Source organism: Lagenorhynchus albirostris, chromosome 1, assembly GCF_949774975.1.
Source record: "Lagenorhynchus albirostris chromosome 1, mLagAlb1.1, whole genome shotgun sequence".
NCBI classification, from domain to species: Eukaryota; Metazoa; Chordata; class Mammalia; order Artiodactyla; family Delphinidae; genus Lagenorhynchus; species Lagenorhynchus albirostris.
The window spans coordinates 156377525-156394213 of record NC_083095.1 but is presented as its reverse complement, the minus strand read 5'-3'; the positions used below and the strand labels follow the sequence as shown (position 1 = coordinate 156394213).

General features: G+C 38.5%; 1 protein-coding gene across 4 annotated transcripts in view; it reads right to left on the bottom strand.

Moving 5' to 3' along the window:
- DIP2C (disco interacting protein 2 homolog C) overlaps nucleotides 1–16689 on the bottom strand; it is a 360331-nt gene that overhangs the window by 42809 nt on the left and 300833 nt on the right. For all 4 annotated transcript variants that reach the window (XM_060156549.1, XM_060156558.1, XM_060156568.1 and 1 more), the window contains one exon: nucleotides 4708–4838. In XM_060156549.1, the coding sequence (XP_060012532.1) occupies nucleotides 4708–4838 (131 nt within the window). The remainder of the gene's footprint in view (nucleotides 1–4707; nucleotides 4839–16689) is intronic.

Below are 16689 nucleotides of genomic sequence, written 5' to 3'. Positions count from 1 at the left end.
ATAATTATAACTCTCAACATGCTGTCAATTTTTCTTTAAGATTTGTCCTTGGGAAATTGATTTAGGCCTTTAAAGACCACTTTACAGTGTGGCTATTTAAGAGATCAAACAGCACGACAATATATCTGCATTACAATACTGACACCTTGGTCAAACAACTACTTACTGCAAGCAGCATCTATCCAGTAACACTTCTGTACAAATTTAGCTGAGCCCTTGCAGTTTGTGAAAACACGCTTTCATCTGGAAGTCCTTGTAGCCAACACTGTGGTGTTTTAAAAATCAGAGTTTCCATCTGGTTGAGAATCCGGCATGTTTTGTTTTCTCACTTCTGAACCAACAACCACCAAGAATACGCACTGGGGGTCTGAAGCCGAGCCAAACACCTCCTCGGCTCCCGCAGCGCATCAGGGCTGCTCCCCTCACACCCGGAGGTCCTGCGGGCTGTTCCTGAGCCCTTGTCTTCTTTCCAGGGGCCATGAGAGCTAAGGGAGACCCCTGCCCCTGAGGCCACCGACACAAGAGGCGGCCACCTGCGAGGACGACTTGTTGGACACCGGTGTTTTGTGCCACAGGCACCGTTGCACCCTCTGCCCTTTGCAACGCAGCACTCAAGGATCAGCCCCCACACCACGCCTGGCGTGACCCTGAATTAGAGCTTTCTTTGTAGCTCATGAACCAACTCCAATGAGAAGCCTCAAGGCAACATTAAGCAGGAAGAAATAAAAATAACGGAAAATTTACCTCTGCTGAGTGGATATTAAAAGGACAATCTTGGCCAAAAATGGGATCATACACCAGGTAACAGCCCAAGATCTAACACCCTCGCACATCACGCACCATGTAAATCGTTGAGTATCCACTAGGAAACATGCCTTTTCCCTCTTTGAAAAGTGATGGTGCACAGTTTTCCGTTAGCACCAAATGTTATTCAACCCATTCGTGAATCGGGGTTAACGAGACCACCTTAATTAGATTCCCCTGCATGACTTTTATTCCAGCTCAAATTTACACCACTTCTCTGACACTGAGGACTTTTACATTTTCTGGCAGGTACCGAACACAGTTAATGACATTGGAGCCCCATGTCTTAGGGAATCAAAATGCAGGTAAGAACCTTATGATGATCTGCTTAATTATGACAATCTACCCATATTGTTCCCAGCATTTTCCTTTTACATGCTATCATAAGGAGACCAGAAATGAAGAAAAGGAAATACAAATCACCCACTGCTAGCTTTCTCAAGAATATACACCAGGATAAATGACTTGCTTGATCAGACTGTTAGCACATGAAAGGGTAGGGTCCAGTGTGGAGTTCAAGGCTAGAGAATATAAGCATACTTGTGAAAACTAAACATAGTTTCACCTCTGTCCTCATTCCTATAAACAGAAGACAACATTAAGAAAAGGTTATCAAATCCTAGTAGAGGACAAACAGAAAACCTGATTCACCAATTTTCTACCTGCCTTGTTTTTGCTCAATCCAACGAAAGTTGATTTGTTGCTTCATTTATTAACCAACACTGATTTCTTGGCACTGGCTATAAATACGTCCCTACTTAATAGCAGTTGCTTATAGGGAAGAAGATTATTTCCTGTGAATTTCTGGAACCTGAACTATTCTAGTTTAGATCTTAACTTCAAAAAGAACAAAACAATTTAAAAAACATTTTGGGAATATTTTCTCTCAGCCTCTGGCCTGCTCCCATTCTCGTGACAGTATCTTTTGCAGAGCAGAGATGATTAATTTTAATAAAGTCAGCCTATCAATTATTTCTTTCATGCATCATGCCTTTGGTGGTGTATCTAAAAGTCATCAACAAACCCAAGATCATCTAGATATTCTCCTAAGTTTTCTTCTAGGAGTTTTATAGTTTTACGTTTCACATTTAGGTCTATGATCTATTTTGAGCTAACTTTTGTGAAGGCTGTTAACACCTGTGTCTAGATTCTTTTTTTTTTTTTTGGCCTGTGGATGTCCAGTTATTCCAGCACCATTAGTTGAAAAGACCACCTTTGTTCCACTGTATCATTGTATTGCCTTTGCACTTTTGTCAAAGATCGACGGACTATACTTATGTGGGTCTATTGCTGGGCTCTCTACAATACCAAGAGTGAACCCTGATGTAAATTATAGACTCTGGGATGATAATGTGTCAAAGGTAGGTTCCTAGTTTGTAAAAAATGTACTACTCTGGTGGGAGATGCTGATAACAGGGGAAGCTGTGCGTGTGGGGGTGGGGTGTGCATGGGAAATCTTTGTACCTTCCACTCAATTTTGCTGTGAACCTAACAATACTCTGAAAAATAAAATCTAGATAAAAAAACAAAAATAAAAAATGTCTGAACAGGAGAGAGAGAGAGAAAAAAAGACATTTTGGTAACTAATATAAATTTGTACATTTGTAATTCAATGATTTCAGATTATTAACTTGATAAAACATACAAAGAATTGATAACTCTCACAATTTGGGCACCCTGAGCAAGGCAGCCACACAACTCACGACAACACATGTCACCCTGTGGTGTCACGTGGGTGAGCCTACTGAACTGGGAGGGTAGGGTCTGTACCACGCACTTCAGTTACTCCAAGGAAAGTTGTTTTCCTTTTTAAAACTTTTACTTAGGTATAATTTGCATATCATAAATCTATCCATTTGCAGTACAGAATTAAAAGAACTTTGACAGTTTTGCAGAGTGTATAATTATCACCACAATGCACTTCCATCACCCTAAAGGCATGCCTTGTATTCATTTGTAGTCAATCCTGTTTTCAGCTCTAGCCCCAGTTAATCATTATTCTACTTTCTGTCTCTATAGATTTGCCCTTTCTGAACATTTCCAACAAATGGTATCACATGATACAATCATATAATAAGTGGTCTTTTGAGTCTGGCTTCTTTCAGACTTGGCATATGTTTTTGAAGTTTATCCAGTCTGGGGAGCATTTTCATCTTAACAATAATGAATTTCCTAATCCATGAATACCAACTGTCTGACGTGCTTTTTAAAACAGGTCCAGTTTTTTAAGCAAGTCCATTGTGATCTGTTTCTATAATGGATTTCAGAACGAAGAAGTTTACAGCTGTTATGTATTTATTTTTAGTGCTGCAGGGGTCATAGCTGATTTTGTGACTTCTGAATGAATTTGCAGGTAAGACATTAAGCAAAGGGTCACTGCCACCCTCTCTGTACAATTCCTCTAGAGAGTCCCATTGCTGCTGGTGACATGCAGCAGGACTCACTCCAACCAGCACCTTCTCTGTGGATTTCACGGGGCTTGGCTGGGTGAGCCTGCAGAACCAGAAGGCACTTTTGCCAAGTAACAAGAGACAGTTGCCTACAAAGCTGTAGTTCAGAATAGGTTTCCTTCTCAGCTGGCCAGATATGTCTAAAATCACTTTGGCCCTACTGTTGGAATGGTATATTCTGAACGATTTTCCAAGAAAAAATTACCCACAATGCTATTGCATTCTGAACTGAGGCAAAAATCATTAAAATATTTCAACTGTTCAATTATATTTGCTTTCTCAAAAAGTTTAATTGTGGTGATTAGAATGATAGTGTTTTTAAAAAATATGTAATTGGATTTAGTCCAATTTAACCCAATTGAATATTATAAATGCATTAAAATAATTGTTTTAGGAGAATGTTTAAAGATGAGAAAATGTCTACTATTATGAAAAAAGGCAATTATAAGCAATTTCACTGTAGCATCTCAGTTTTATAAATATATTAATGTACATTTACAAAATTGTATGTGTACTTAAAGGTTTATGGGTGAAACCGTATGTTTTTTGGTGTTTGCTTTAAAATGCCCATATGGAAAAGGGACAGAAATAATCAGAAGGCTGGATGAAACCAAACTGGCAAAATAAGATCCACGTGAAGCTGGTTGTTGGGCCCCGGTGTTTGTTACAGTGTTCTTTATACACTTAAACATATACACTTGTATATGTTTGAAAATGTCAATAATAAAAAATAGTACTACATTAGAAATACTACATTAGAAAATAAACTCTGTAAGACTATATGCCAAAATGCTACTAGTGAGTATTTACTGTTTATCTCTGGGTAGTATACTTATGGATGGCTTAATTTTCTTCTTTATATTATTTTGTATTTTCTAAAGTTTTTACAATGAACATCTATGTACAATTAGAGAACAATGACAATAAACATTCATCCTCTCCATTAATACTTGTTGGCAGCTACCAGGAGCTGGGCCTGGGGGCTGCCAGCTGTGGAGTGGGGGCCACGCAGGGGGGTGGGGGTAGGGGAGCCTGTGGAGCTTCCTTCCGGCCTCTGAAGGCAGCTGAAGTCAGGGAGAAGCCTGAGGAGGAAAGAGCCTGGATGCCCCCGGTGAACACAATTCCAGGCCTGGGACACCTGAGAAGATTTAGAGGCATGAGAAGCAAGCCCACGGCCTGGGAGTTGCTTGGAAAACAGATTCCCAACAGACAGCTTCTGAGAATGGCCCCAGATTCTGTCTCTGTTGGTTTCAGCAAACTTTACGGAGACTAATTTTTCAGATGCTGGAGAGAGTGGCTACCAGGGCAGGTGTCCCTGTGGCACCCGGAGCTGGGCTGAGGAGGAGCCGCACCCTGCAGGCGGCCCCCTCCCGTTAGCAGTTCTCGCAAGTGGTCTGAAAACACGTGTGTGATTTACTTACTTATATCGTAAAGGTGCAAAGACGAAACTCACCTACAGAGGCACCACAGGACAAACCCAAGTCCACAGTAAGGGTCCAGGCAGATGGCCACTTCTCTAGAGGGGTAGAGCTCACACTGCAGCTTAATAGAACGGCAGAAGGCACTGGTGGCTGCGTGAGACATCTGCAAGACAGCAAGGTCGCGTTAAGTGCACGGAGTCTGAGCCCATCCTAAGAACTCCTGTAACAGAACAAGGCCGCATGAAATGCACGGGACCTGACATCTGATGCCTAAGGGTGGTTTTATAACAGAGAACAACTGTAGCCAAGCTTTGGTTTTGTTAGGAGAGAGCAGCCTGCTGATGTTCTCATTAGTCTTCCCATTTTCAAGAGTAAACCACAAGCAAAACTTCCTGGTCCCCCAGGACTTAGTAACCCTGGCCCACGAAGTCAGGACGTCTTGCATCTGAATGGCGGGTTTGACTGCGATCCCCACTGCAGCCCTGTACAGTAGGTGGGGACTTGTGACTCCTCACATCCCCTCTCCAGGCAGGGACGACACCTGACTTGTGATTCATCTCCAGGCCCAACACCACACCTGTCATGCAACAGGGGGACCAGCAGAGCACACTGGACGCACGACTCCTGTCTCAATGATCAGGAAATGTGGCTCAGAAGGCCACACACATTTGTGCAGTAAGACATGCTCGTCATTTGACGGCAGCCCAAATCCGATCTCAGTGCAGCTAAAGTAAAGAGCTTCTCCAAAGTCAGCAACCAGTCCCACGACAGTCAGTATGGAATGTGAATTCTTTTAAAGTACTGGAAATTATATCTAGTGACATCAATTTTCTCACAGAAGCTTTCTAGCCAAAGAAATCTAAGAGGAAAAAGAAAGTAAAAGCAGCCCAGAAAACTTTACCAAGTTCGTGGTCTTAAACATGTCTCAAGTTACCGTGGAGTGCACGTCACCCAGAGCTGAACTGTAAAAGGGACCAGTGCAGAGCATCGTAATGTTCAGGGAAGTCCAGTCAAATGCCTGGGAAAAGCATTCATTAGCCACTCCAGGGAAGAGAGGAGAGAAACCAGGAGAGGGGGTTTCCATCCTACCACAGAGGGTCCCTGTCAGAAGTTCTGCACAGAAGATTTCATTGTGGATGTTTTACTGAATTCACACAAAGCAATGTAGAATCACTCTAGAATCTAACACACAAGCAGTTCTTCGCAGTTTGTTTTTAAAACCACAACATTTGTTTAAAGAGGAAATGAAGCTGGATTTATGAAACATACCTTCAACCCCCTGACTGCTGCATCAGGAGTTAGTAAGACCACAGCTACCAAAATCATCCACATTCTCAGATTAGCAACTAAAACAGACCTTCACAGAACCCCCGCTCTGCGCAGGTGTCGTCTACAGCTTGAGAACCGAGCTCTCAGCTCAGCTCGGCAGATGCTAATTTGTTAACAGAGGACTTGTGCTTGGGATATAAAAAAGAACACACAGCCTCTGCCCTCAGGAGCAGGCCACGTAGTGGGAAGTTCAGAAACTTGGTAACTGCAGGGGCTGCAAGCACTTTGACAAAGTGTGCATAGAGCTCAGAGAAAGCAGATGATGATTCTCACACCCCTCTGTGGGCTCAGAGGGTGAGTTAACAGAGTTCAACACAGCGACCAGGAAGCTAACAGGTTAAGAAAACATAACTAGGAATGGGGACTGTCTATCCCTAAGCTCATTCCAATCTTGGACCCTGCCAACATCACAAACCCAGAGCCCATGCTCGAATGCTTTACCAGAACCTTTTAGTAAGAAAAACTCCTGCAAACTTGTACTTGAATAAAGAATTAGTTTTCTCAAAGCCCCAAACATCAAACTCTAATGCTCTACTCTAAAAGGGACATCGAGAGCAGATACTTCAACGGGGAGGAACTGGGGATAAGGCCAAGGGTATTTATTTTAAGGATGTATCTTATGACATCTTCAGCAAGTTTACCTTCCAGTGAAGTTTTGCTTTGGCTCACGTTAGAATAAGTGTCCATTCCTGGGGCACACATCAGCTCACGCATCAACTGCAGTGAGCAGGAGAGTGCTCCAGAAGCAAACTGGTGTCAGCGCTAAAACACCCTGCAGGGAAGCCCACCTAAAGCACATGCAGGTGCTGGGCAGGCGCTCCACAGGACGGCTGTGGAGTGGGGTGAATGCAGACCTAGGATCTATCTATTAGGAACCTTCAGAGTTCAAATCACACTTCTAAACAGGGAGCATGAACTTAAATTGAACACCTGAACTTGTACATTTTATACTAAATCGGACATTCTGTAATGCCCTTTATAGGGAAATCACTTTACTGGAAAGGCTTTTCTCTGTCAACTTTTGGTGTGTATTGGACGCTCAATGATATTTTTGTTCAAAAACTGAATCAAAATTTATTTCTGAGAAAAATGGTGACCTGAGCAACCAAAGAGGTGGGAGTTTCCATTTGGAGCAGACTGTTAAGGCAGATAATTTCAGCTCTATTTATGCCTCTCAGTATTTGAAGCATGTGGGTTTTTCACTAAACAACATCACAATACACTTCATTTCAGGTACTCATCAAACAAATTAAACAGTCAAAGGTTTAAGAAAAACATGAATTTGAGAGAAAGTCTAGTTATTCATCTCTCTGGGATTTCCAGAGTCTATACTTACATTAAGAGAAATCATTAGGAAGTAAGAACATAGATCACTTTGGCTCTGTTTCAAGTAGTAAAATCTTTATAGAATCAAGATTTAATATTACAGCTCCCACTTCTGTAGATCATGAAAATGGTACGATCAAAAGTGTGTGCTTCTCTTGTGTGTGTGACAGTAGGAGGCCAACCCAATTTTCATACTTAGTAAGTAATTCATCTTGGTCTGAAAATATATCTTTATTTTTAAAAGCTTTTCAAAAATTATTTTATTTTATAATGTACTTTATTGGTGTACCACCTCAAATTCTATAAAAAGCAGAGGAGAGGGTTCAGGGATGATGGCAGAACAGGAATCCCTGTCCTACTTGGACAGTATCCGCACAGGCAGAATCTGATGTAACTACAGTGGAGCTCAGGAGTCAGTTGAGGGCTTGCAACTTCCCGGGGGGCAGGGGAAAGCTTGGACAGTGAACCGCAATTAATTTTGGAGAAATTAAGACATTCCCAGGTTTAAAAAAAAGTTAAGGGAGTTCATTACATTTAGACCTGCTGTAAAAGAAATGCTCAAGGGAATCCTGCAGGTTGCAATAGAAGAACATTGTAACTCGATGTCATTTGAAGAAGTAAAGGTCTCAGTAAAGGTAAACACAAGACAATTATAAAAGCCAGTATAATTGAACAATTGCTTAAAAACTCTACTTTTTGTTTTCTACATGATTTAAGAGACTAACATACTAAAACAAAACGGTTATTGGCCTAAAAACTAGTGTTACTGTAACTTTGGATTTCAATTCCACACTTTTCCTACATAAATTAAGAGACCAATGCATTTAAACGTTTATTACTGGGACTTCCCTGGTGGCACAGTGGTTAAGAATCTGCCTGCCAATATAGGGGACACGGGTTCAAGCCCTGGTCCGGGAAGGTCCCATATGTCGCGGAGCAACTAAGCCCATGCGCCACAACTACTTAGCCTGCACTCTAGAGCCCAGGAGCCACAACTATTGAAGCCCGTGTGCTTAGAGCCCATGCTCCACAACAAAAGAAGCCATCATAGTAAGAAGCCCGTGCACCACAACGAAGAATAGCCCCCGCTTGCTGCAACTAGAAAAAGCCCATGCACAGCAACAAAGACCCAATGCAGCCAAAAATAAATAAATAAATGTATTAAAAAATGTTTATTACTATATGTTTTGGGTCATACAATGTATAAAGATATAATTTTGGACATCAACAACTGAAAAAATGGTGGGACAGAGCTTCACAGAAGCAGTTTTGTATATTACTGAAATTAGGCTGGCATACAAATTAGAGCATAATAACTTTAAGATATCAAATGGAATCCCATGGTAACCACACAGAAAATAGCTATAGAATATATACAAAAGGAAATGAGATAGGAATTTTAAAGTATCACTACAAAAAATCAACTGAGCACAAAATAAGACAGTAAAGCAGGAAATGAGGAACAAAAAAGCTATCAGACATATGGAAAATAAGAGAGATGAGAAACGTTCCTTCTTATCAGTAATTACTTCAAATACAAATGGATTAACTCTCCAATCAATGACAGAAATCGGCAGAATGGATGAAAGAAATGATCTAACTACTGCTGTCCACAGGAGATTCATTTTAGATCAAAAGACACAAATAGTTTGAACATGAAAAGATGGATAAAGATATTCCACGCAAACAGTCACCAAAAGAGAGCAGAGGTGGCTATATTAATATCAGACAAATAACATTTAAATCAAAATGGATACAAGAAACAAAGAAGGGCATTATATATTAATAAAAGGTTCATTACGGCAAGAAATACAACAATTATAAACATCTACAAACCTAAAAGCAAACCATCAAAATATATGAAACAAAAACAGACAATAAGAGGAGACTTTGATATTCCCTTTCCAATAATGGGCAAAACAACCAGACAGAAGACAACTATGGAAAGAGAGGACTTAACACAATAAACCAAAGAGCTCTAAGAAACAATACAGAGGAATATACAACCACAACAGAATACACACTCTTCTCAAGAGCACTTGGGTCATGTTCCAGGGCAGACCATATTTTAGGCCACAAATTAAGTCTCAATAGATTTAAAAAGATAGATAACATACAAAGTATCTTCTCCAGGCACAACAGAATGAATAGAAGAAAAACTGGAAAACCTACAAATCTGTGGAATTTAAACAGTGCCCTCTTAACCAACAGATCAAAGAAGAAACTACAAGGAAAATCAGAGAATATTTAGACACAAATGAAAATGAAGACAATATAACCAAACCTAAGCGGATACTGTCAAAGCAGTGTTAAGGCAGAAATTTATAGCTATAAATTGTTATATTAAAAAACAAGAAAGGTCTCATGCCAACAACCTAACTTGACAACTTAAGGAATGAGAAGACAAAGGACAGACTAAACCCAAAGGTAGCAGAAGGAAATACTAAAGATTAGAGCAGAGATAAATAAGTAGAGAATAGAAAAATAGCAGAGATAAACAATGAAACCAGAAGTTGATTCTTTGAAAAGACCAACAAAATTGACAAACCTCTGGCTAGATGGCCTAAGAAAAAAGAGGGAAGTATCAGATTACTAAAATCAGAAATGGAAGTGGGGACATTTACTACTGATTCTACAGAAATTAAAAAAAAAATTATAAGAGAGTACTATGAACAACTATACAACAACAAACTGCACAACCAACAAGAAACGGAAAAATTCTATTTCATGGAATTTGAAACACAAGCTATCAAAAAGGAACAAGAACTCTATGAAGACTAAATCACAAAAAATAGAAAATCTGAATAAACCTGTAACTGGCAAGAAAGACAAATCAGTTAAAAAAAAAATCATAAAGATGTTAAAAAAAAAAATCCCAACCAAAAAAGGCCCTGGAACTGATGGCTTCACTGCTGAATTCTATCAAACGTTTAAAGACGAAATAATACCAATCTTTCTCAAACTTCTCCAAAAACTGAAGAGGAGGGAACACTTTCTAATTCATTCTTGGAGGTCACCAAAATCCTGATACCAAAGCCAGACAAGGATACTATAAGAACAAAAAACTACAGACCAATATCTCTTTTGAACACTGGTGCAAAAATACTCAACAAAATACTAGCAAACCAAATTCAGTAGCATATTGAAAGGCTTATGCATCATGACCAAGTTGGATTTATTCCTGGAATGCAAGGATGGCTCTACATATGAAAATCAAGCAATATAAAACATCACATTAAGAGAACGAAGAGAAAAACCCCAGATGATCATCTTGGTCAATGCAGAAAAAGCATCTGACAAAATTCAACATCCTCTCATGATACAATCAATCAATAGACTAGAAATAGAAGAAAAGTTCTCAACACAGTAAAAGCAATATACAAAAACCCACAGTGGGGAAGTAGCCACATAGCACGGGGTGATCAGCTCGGTGCTTTGTGACCGCCTGGAGGGGTGGGATAGGGAGGGTGGGAGGGAGGGAGACGCAAGAGGGAAGAGATACGGGAACATATGTATATGTATAATTGATTCACTTTGTTATAAAGCAGAAACTAACACACCATTGTAAAGTAATTATACCCCAATAAAGATGTTAAAAAAAAAAACCCACAGTGAATATCATACACAACTGTGATAGACTAAAAGCTTTTTCTCTAAGATCAGGAACAAGACAAGGATGCCCACTTTCACTACTTCTATTCAACACAGTACTGGAAGTTCTAGCCAGAGCAATTAGGCATGAAAAAGATATAAAAGGCATCCAAATTGGAAAGGAAGAAGTAAAATTATCTCTGTTCACAGATGATGTGATCGTATATGTAGAAAACCCTAACAATTCCACAAAAAACTGTTAATAAATCATAAATGAATTCAGCAAAGTAGCAGGATAAAAAGTCAACATGCAAAAAGTAAGTTGCATTTCTATATGCTAAAAGAAAAATCTGAAAAGGAAATTAAAGCAATTCCATTTACAATAGCATCAAAAAGAATAAAAAACTTAGGAATTAACTAAGGATGTAAGAAACTTGTACAATGAAAACTATAAAACACTGCTGAAAGAAATTAAAGAAGAAATAAATGGAAACACATCCCTTATTCACAGATGTCAATACTACCCAAGACTATACTGATTCAATGCAATCTATATCAAAATCTCAATGACACTTTTTGCAGAAATAGAAAAGCCTATTGTAACATTCATACGAAATCTCAAAGAAACCTGAGCAGCCAAAACAATCTTGGAAAAAGAACAACAAAGTCAGAGGACTCACACTTCCTGATTTAAAAACTTAGTACAAAGCTACAGTAATCAAAACAGTGTAGTACTGGCATAAAGACAGATATAGAGAAAAACAGAACAGAATATAGAGCCTAGAAATAAACCCTCACATATATGGTCAAATGATTTTTTAAAAAAAATTTTCACTAATTTATTTATTTTTACCTAGACTTCACATGCAATTGATTTGATTGATTGACTCATTGAGGTATAATTGACATACATTATATTAGTTTCAGGTATACGATATAACATACATATGTGTATGTATTGCAAAATGACTACCACAATAAGTCTAGTGAAGACAGCTACTAAGATTTACTCCTTTAGCAACTTCCAAATACGCAGTACGGTGTATCATTATCTATAGTTTCCATGCTGTACATTACATACGCAGGCCTTATTTATAATTGGAAGTCTGTACCTTTTCATTCCCTTCACCCATTTTGCCCATCACCAATCTGTTCTCTGTATCTATGAGCTTGGTTTTCTTTTTTTTTTTAATAAGATTCCACATATAAGTAAAATCATACAGTATTTGTCTTTCTCTGCCTTATTTCACTTAGCATAATGTCCTTCAGGTTCATTCACGTTGTCTGAAATGGCAGGATTTCCTTCTACTTTATGGCTGAATTATATTCCATTGTGTGTGTATGGGGGAGGGTGTGGGTAGGTGGGTGGGCATATCACATTTTACTTATCCATCCATCTGCCAATGGACACTGATGTTGTTTCCATATCTTGGCTATTGTAAACAATGCTGCTATGAACACGGGGGTGCAGATATCTTTTCGAGTTAGTATTTTTATTTTCTTCAGATCAATACCAAGAAGTGGAATTGCTGGATAATATGGTAGTTTTATTTTTAATTTTTTAAGGAACCCCCATACTGTTTTCCATAGTGGCTGCACCACTTTACATTCCCACCAGCAGTGCACAAGGGTTCCCTTTTCTCCACCCTCTCACGGACACATGTTATCTCCTGTCTTTTTGATGATGGTCATCCTGACAGGTGTGAAGTGATAGCTTACTGTGGTTTTGATTTGCATTTCTCTGGTGATTAGTGATGTTGAGCATATTTTCATGTATCTGCTGTCCATCTGTATATCTCTTTCAGAAAAATGTCTATTCAGATCCTCTGCCCATTTTTAAGAAACAATTGTTTGTTTTTCTGCTATTAAGTTGTATGAGTTCTTCACATATTTTGGATATTAACCCATTATCAGATACATGATTTGTAAATATTTTCTCCCATTCAGTAGGTTGCCTTTTCATTTGTTAACGGTTTCCTTTGCTGTGCAGAAGCTTTTCGGTTTGATGTAATCCCACTTGCTTAACTTTCGTTGCCTTTGCTTTTGATGTCAAACTCAAAAAATTGACAAGACCAATGTCTAGGAGTTTACCCCTATGTTTTCTTCTAGGACTTTTATGGTTTCAGGTCTTACATTCAAGTCTTTAGTTCACTTTGAGTTCATTTTTATGTGTGGTGTAGAAAATTGGTCCAGTTTCATTCTTTTGCATGTGGCTGTCCAGTGTTCCAAGCACCATTTATTTAAAGACTGTCCTTTCCCCACCATATATTCTTGGCTCCTCTGTCATAAATTAGTTGACATATATGCATGGGTTAATTTTGAGGCTATTCTGTTTCATTGATCTATGTGTCTGCTTTTGTGCCATATAATAATACTGTTTGCATTACTGTAGCTTTGTAATGTCAGGGAGCATGATGTCTCCAGCTTTGATCTTTTTCAAGATGGCTTTGGCTATTGGGGGTCTTTTGTGGTTCCATACGTATTTTAGAATTGTTTGTTCTATTTCTGTGAAAAATGCCATTAGAATTTTGATAAGGATTGCAATGAATCTGTAGGTTGCTTCGGGTAGTATGGCTATTATAACAATATTAATTATTCTAACCAAGAGTATGGAATATCCATTTATTTCTGTCTTCTTCAATTTATGTCATCAATATTTTATAGTTTTCAGTGTACAGGTCTTTCACCTCCTTGGTTAAATTTATTCCTAGGTATTTTATTCTTTTGATGCAGTTGTAAATAAGATTGTTTCCTTAATTTCTCTTTCTGATATTTCATTATTAGTATATAGAAACACAGCAGATTTCTCTGTATTAATTTTGTTATCCTGCACTTTACTGAATCATTTATTCTAACAGTTTTTGGTGGAGTTTTTAGTGTTTTCTATACATAGCATCATGTCACTTGCAAATAGTGACAATTTTACTTCTTCCTTTCCAGTTTGCATGCCTTTTATTTCTTTTTCTTGCCTAATTTCTCAGGTTAGGACTTCCAGTACTATATTAAATAAGAGTGGTACAAGTGAGCATCCTTACCTTGTTCCTGATCTTAGAGAAAAGCTTCAGCTTTTCACTGGTGAGTATGATGTTAACTGTGGGTGATCAAATGATTTTTGATATGGGTGCCAAGACCATTCAACGGGGAAAGGACAGTCTTTTCAACAAATGGTGCTTGGAAAACTGGATATCCACATGCAAAAGAATTATGTTGGACTCTTACCTAATACCATAAACAAAATTAACACAAAATGGAGCAAAGATCTAAATATAAGATCTAAAAAATAAAACTTTTAGATGAAAATATGGGACAAAAGTTCACAACATTGGATTTGGAAATGTTTTCTTGGATATGACACTGAAGGCAAAGGCAAAAAAAATTAGACTTCACAGAAATCTTAAAATTTTGTACATCAAAAGACACTATCCATAGAGTAAAAAGGCAACCCAAAGAAAGGGAGAAAATATTTGCAAATCATATATCTGATAAGGGATTAATATTCATAATATACAGAGAACATCTAGAACTCAACAAGAAAACAATCAATTCAAAAACAGCAAAGGACTTGAATAAACATTTCTTCAAAGAATATATACAAATGGCCAATAATTCCATGAAAAGATGCTCAACATCATTAATCTTTAGGGAAATGCAAATCAAAATTACAATGTGATATCACCTCACATCCATTAGGAAGGCTACTATTAAAAACAAACAAACAAACCAACAGGGAGTTCCCTGGTTGCCTAATGGTTAGGATTCCAGGCTTTCACTGCAGTGGCCTGGGTTCAATCCCTGGTCAGGGAACCAAGAGCCCACAGCCATGCGGCGCGGCTCTTCCCCCACCAAAAAAAGAGGACATTCAAAAGAAAAAAAAAAAAAAAGAATGGAAAATAAAATACAAGTGTTGGTAAGGACGTGGAGATATTGGAAACTTTGTGCACTGTTGGTGAGAAGGTAAAATGGAACAGCTACTGTGGAAAATAGTACAGCAATTCCCCAGAAAATTAAAAATATAATTACCATATGACCCAACAATTCAACTTCTGGATATATACTTAAAATTGCTGAAGGCAATGTCTCAAAGAGATACTAATACACCCATGTTCACTGCAGCATTATTCACAATAGCTAAAATGTGAAAGCAACTCAAGTGTCCGTTGATAAACGAATGGATAAGCAAAATGTGGTAAATACATACAATGAAATATTAACTCAGCCTTAAAAAGGAATTCTGATATATACTTCAACATGGATGAACCCTGAAGACACTATGCTAAGTGAAAATAAGCCAAACACAAGAAGACATATACTGTATGATTCCACATAAACATGGTACCTAGAATAGTCAAAATCATAAAGACAGAAAGTAGAGTGGGAGTTGCTGCAGGCAGGGGTGGTTTCAGTTTTGTGAGATGAAATGACTTACAAAGATGAGTGGTGGTGAGAGCAGCACAGAATTCTGAACGTGTTTAACACCACTGAGTTGTACACTTGAACTGGGTAAATGGTAAATTTGTGGTATATGTATTTTACCACAATTAAAAATTGGAAAAAAAAAAGTAAATGGAGTAAGAGAACTAAATGAAAATTATGCAAACCCAGCAGTCAGGTGGATAATAGGTGAAGGGCTTCCTGAGGCCAGAGAACTTAACCGTGTCTTTTTTTTTTTTTAACATCTTTATTGGAGTATAATTGCTTTACAATGGTGTATTACTGTCTGCTTTATAACAAAGTGCATCAGCTATACATACACATATATCCCCATATCTCCTCCCTTTTGCATCTCCCTTCCACCCTCCCTATCCCCTCTAGGTGGTCACAAAGCACCGAGCTTATCTCCCAGTGCTATGCAGCTGCTTCTCACTAGCCATCTATTTTACACTGGTAGTGTATATATGTCCATGCCACTCGTCCCAGCTTACCCTTCCCCCTCCCCGTGTCCTCAAGTCCATTCTTTACATCTGTGTCTTTATTCCTGTCCTGCCCCTAGGTTCTTCAGAGCCTTTTTTTTTTTAGTTTCCATATATATGTGTTAGCGTATGGTATTTGTTTTTTTCTTTCTGACTTACTTCACTCTGTATGACAGACTCTAGGTCCACCCACCTCACTACAACAACTCAATTTCATTTCTTTTCATGGCTGAGTAATATTCCATTGTATATGTGAACCACATCTTATTTATCCATTCATCTGTCAATGGACACTTAGGTTGCTTCCATGTCCTGGCTATTGCAAACAGAGTTTCAATGAACACTGTGGTACATGACTCTTTTTGAATTATGGTTTTCTCAGGCTTAACGGTATCTTGACAAGGACATTGCCTGAGCTGTGAGGGTCCTAATTCTGGTGACACACATAGTAGTTCCATCATTCTTTGATAGGAAAAAGCATCATTTCAGAGGCAATGAGCAGCGTGCTGGCAAGTTATAATGAGACCCATGTTAAACAAGTGAGAAACTCCAGTGCACAGAGTTTTATAATAGAATACTGGGATTTGAGAACCAGCAAGAAAAACATAGGCAGTTTTTAAATTAGAGGTTAGGGAAGCTCTGTTTACATAAAAAAATAGCTGGAACATCTGGAAATAATCAGTCAGCCTAGCTAACTATTGAAATGGTCACGCATTTTAGAGCTTGAACAAAATGCACATATATCGCTCTCTCTCTCCGTGTTTTGCTGCTAGGCCCCACTAGAGCCCTATACCCATAAGAATGAAAACTGACTATTGCTTTGTGGCTTGCTAACTACTATTACGCAGACTGTGTTTC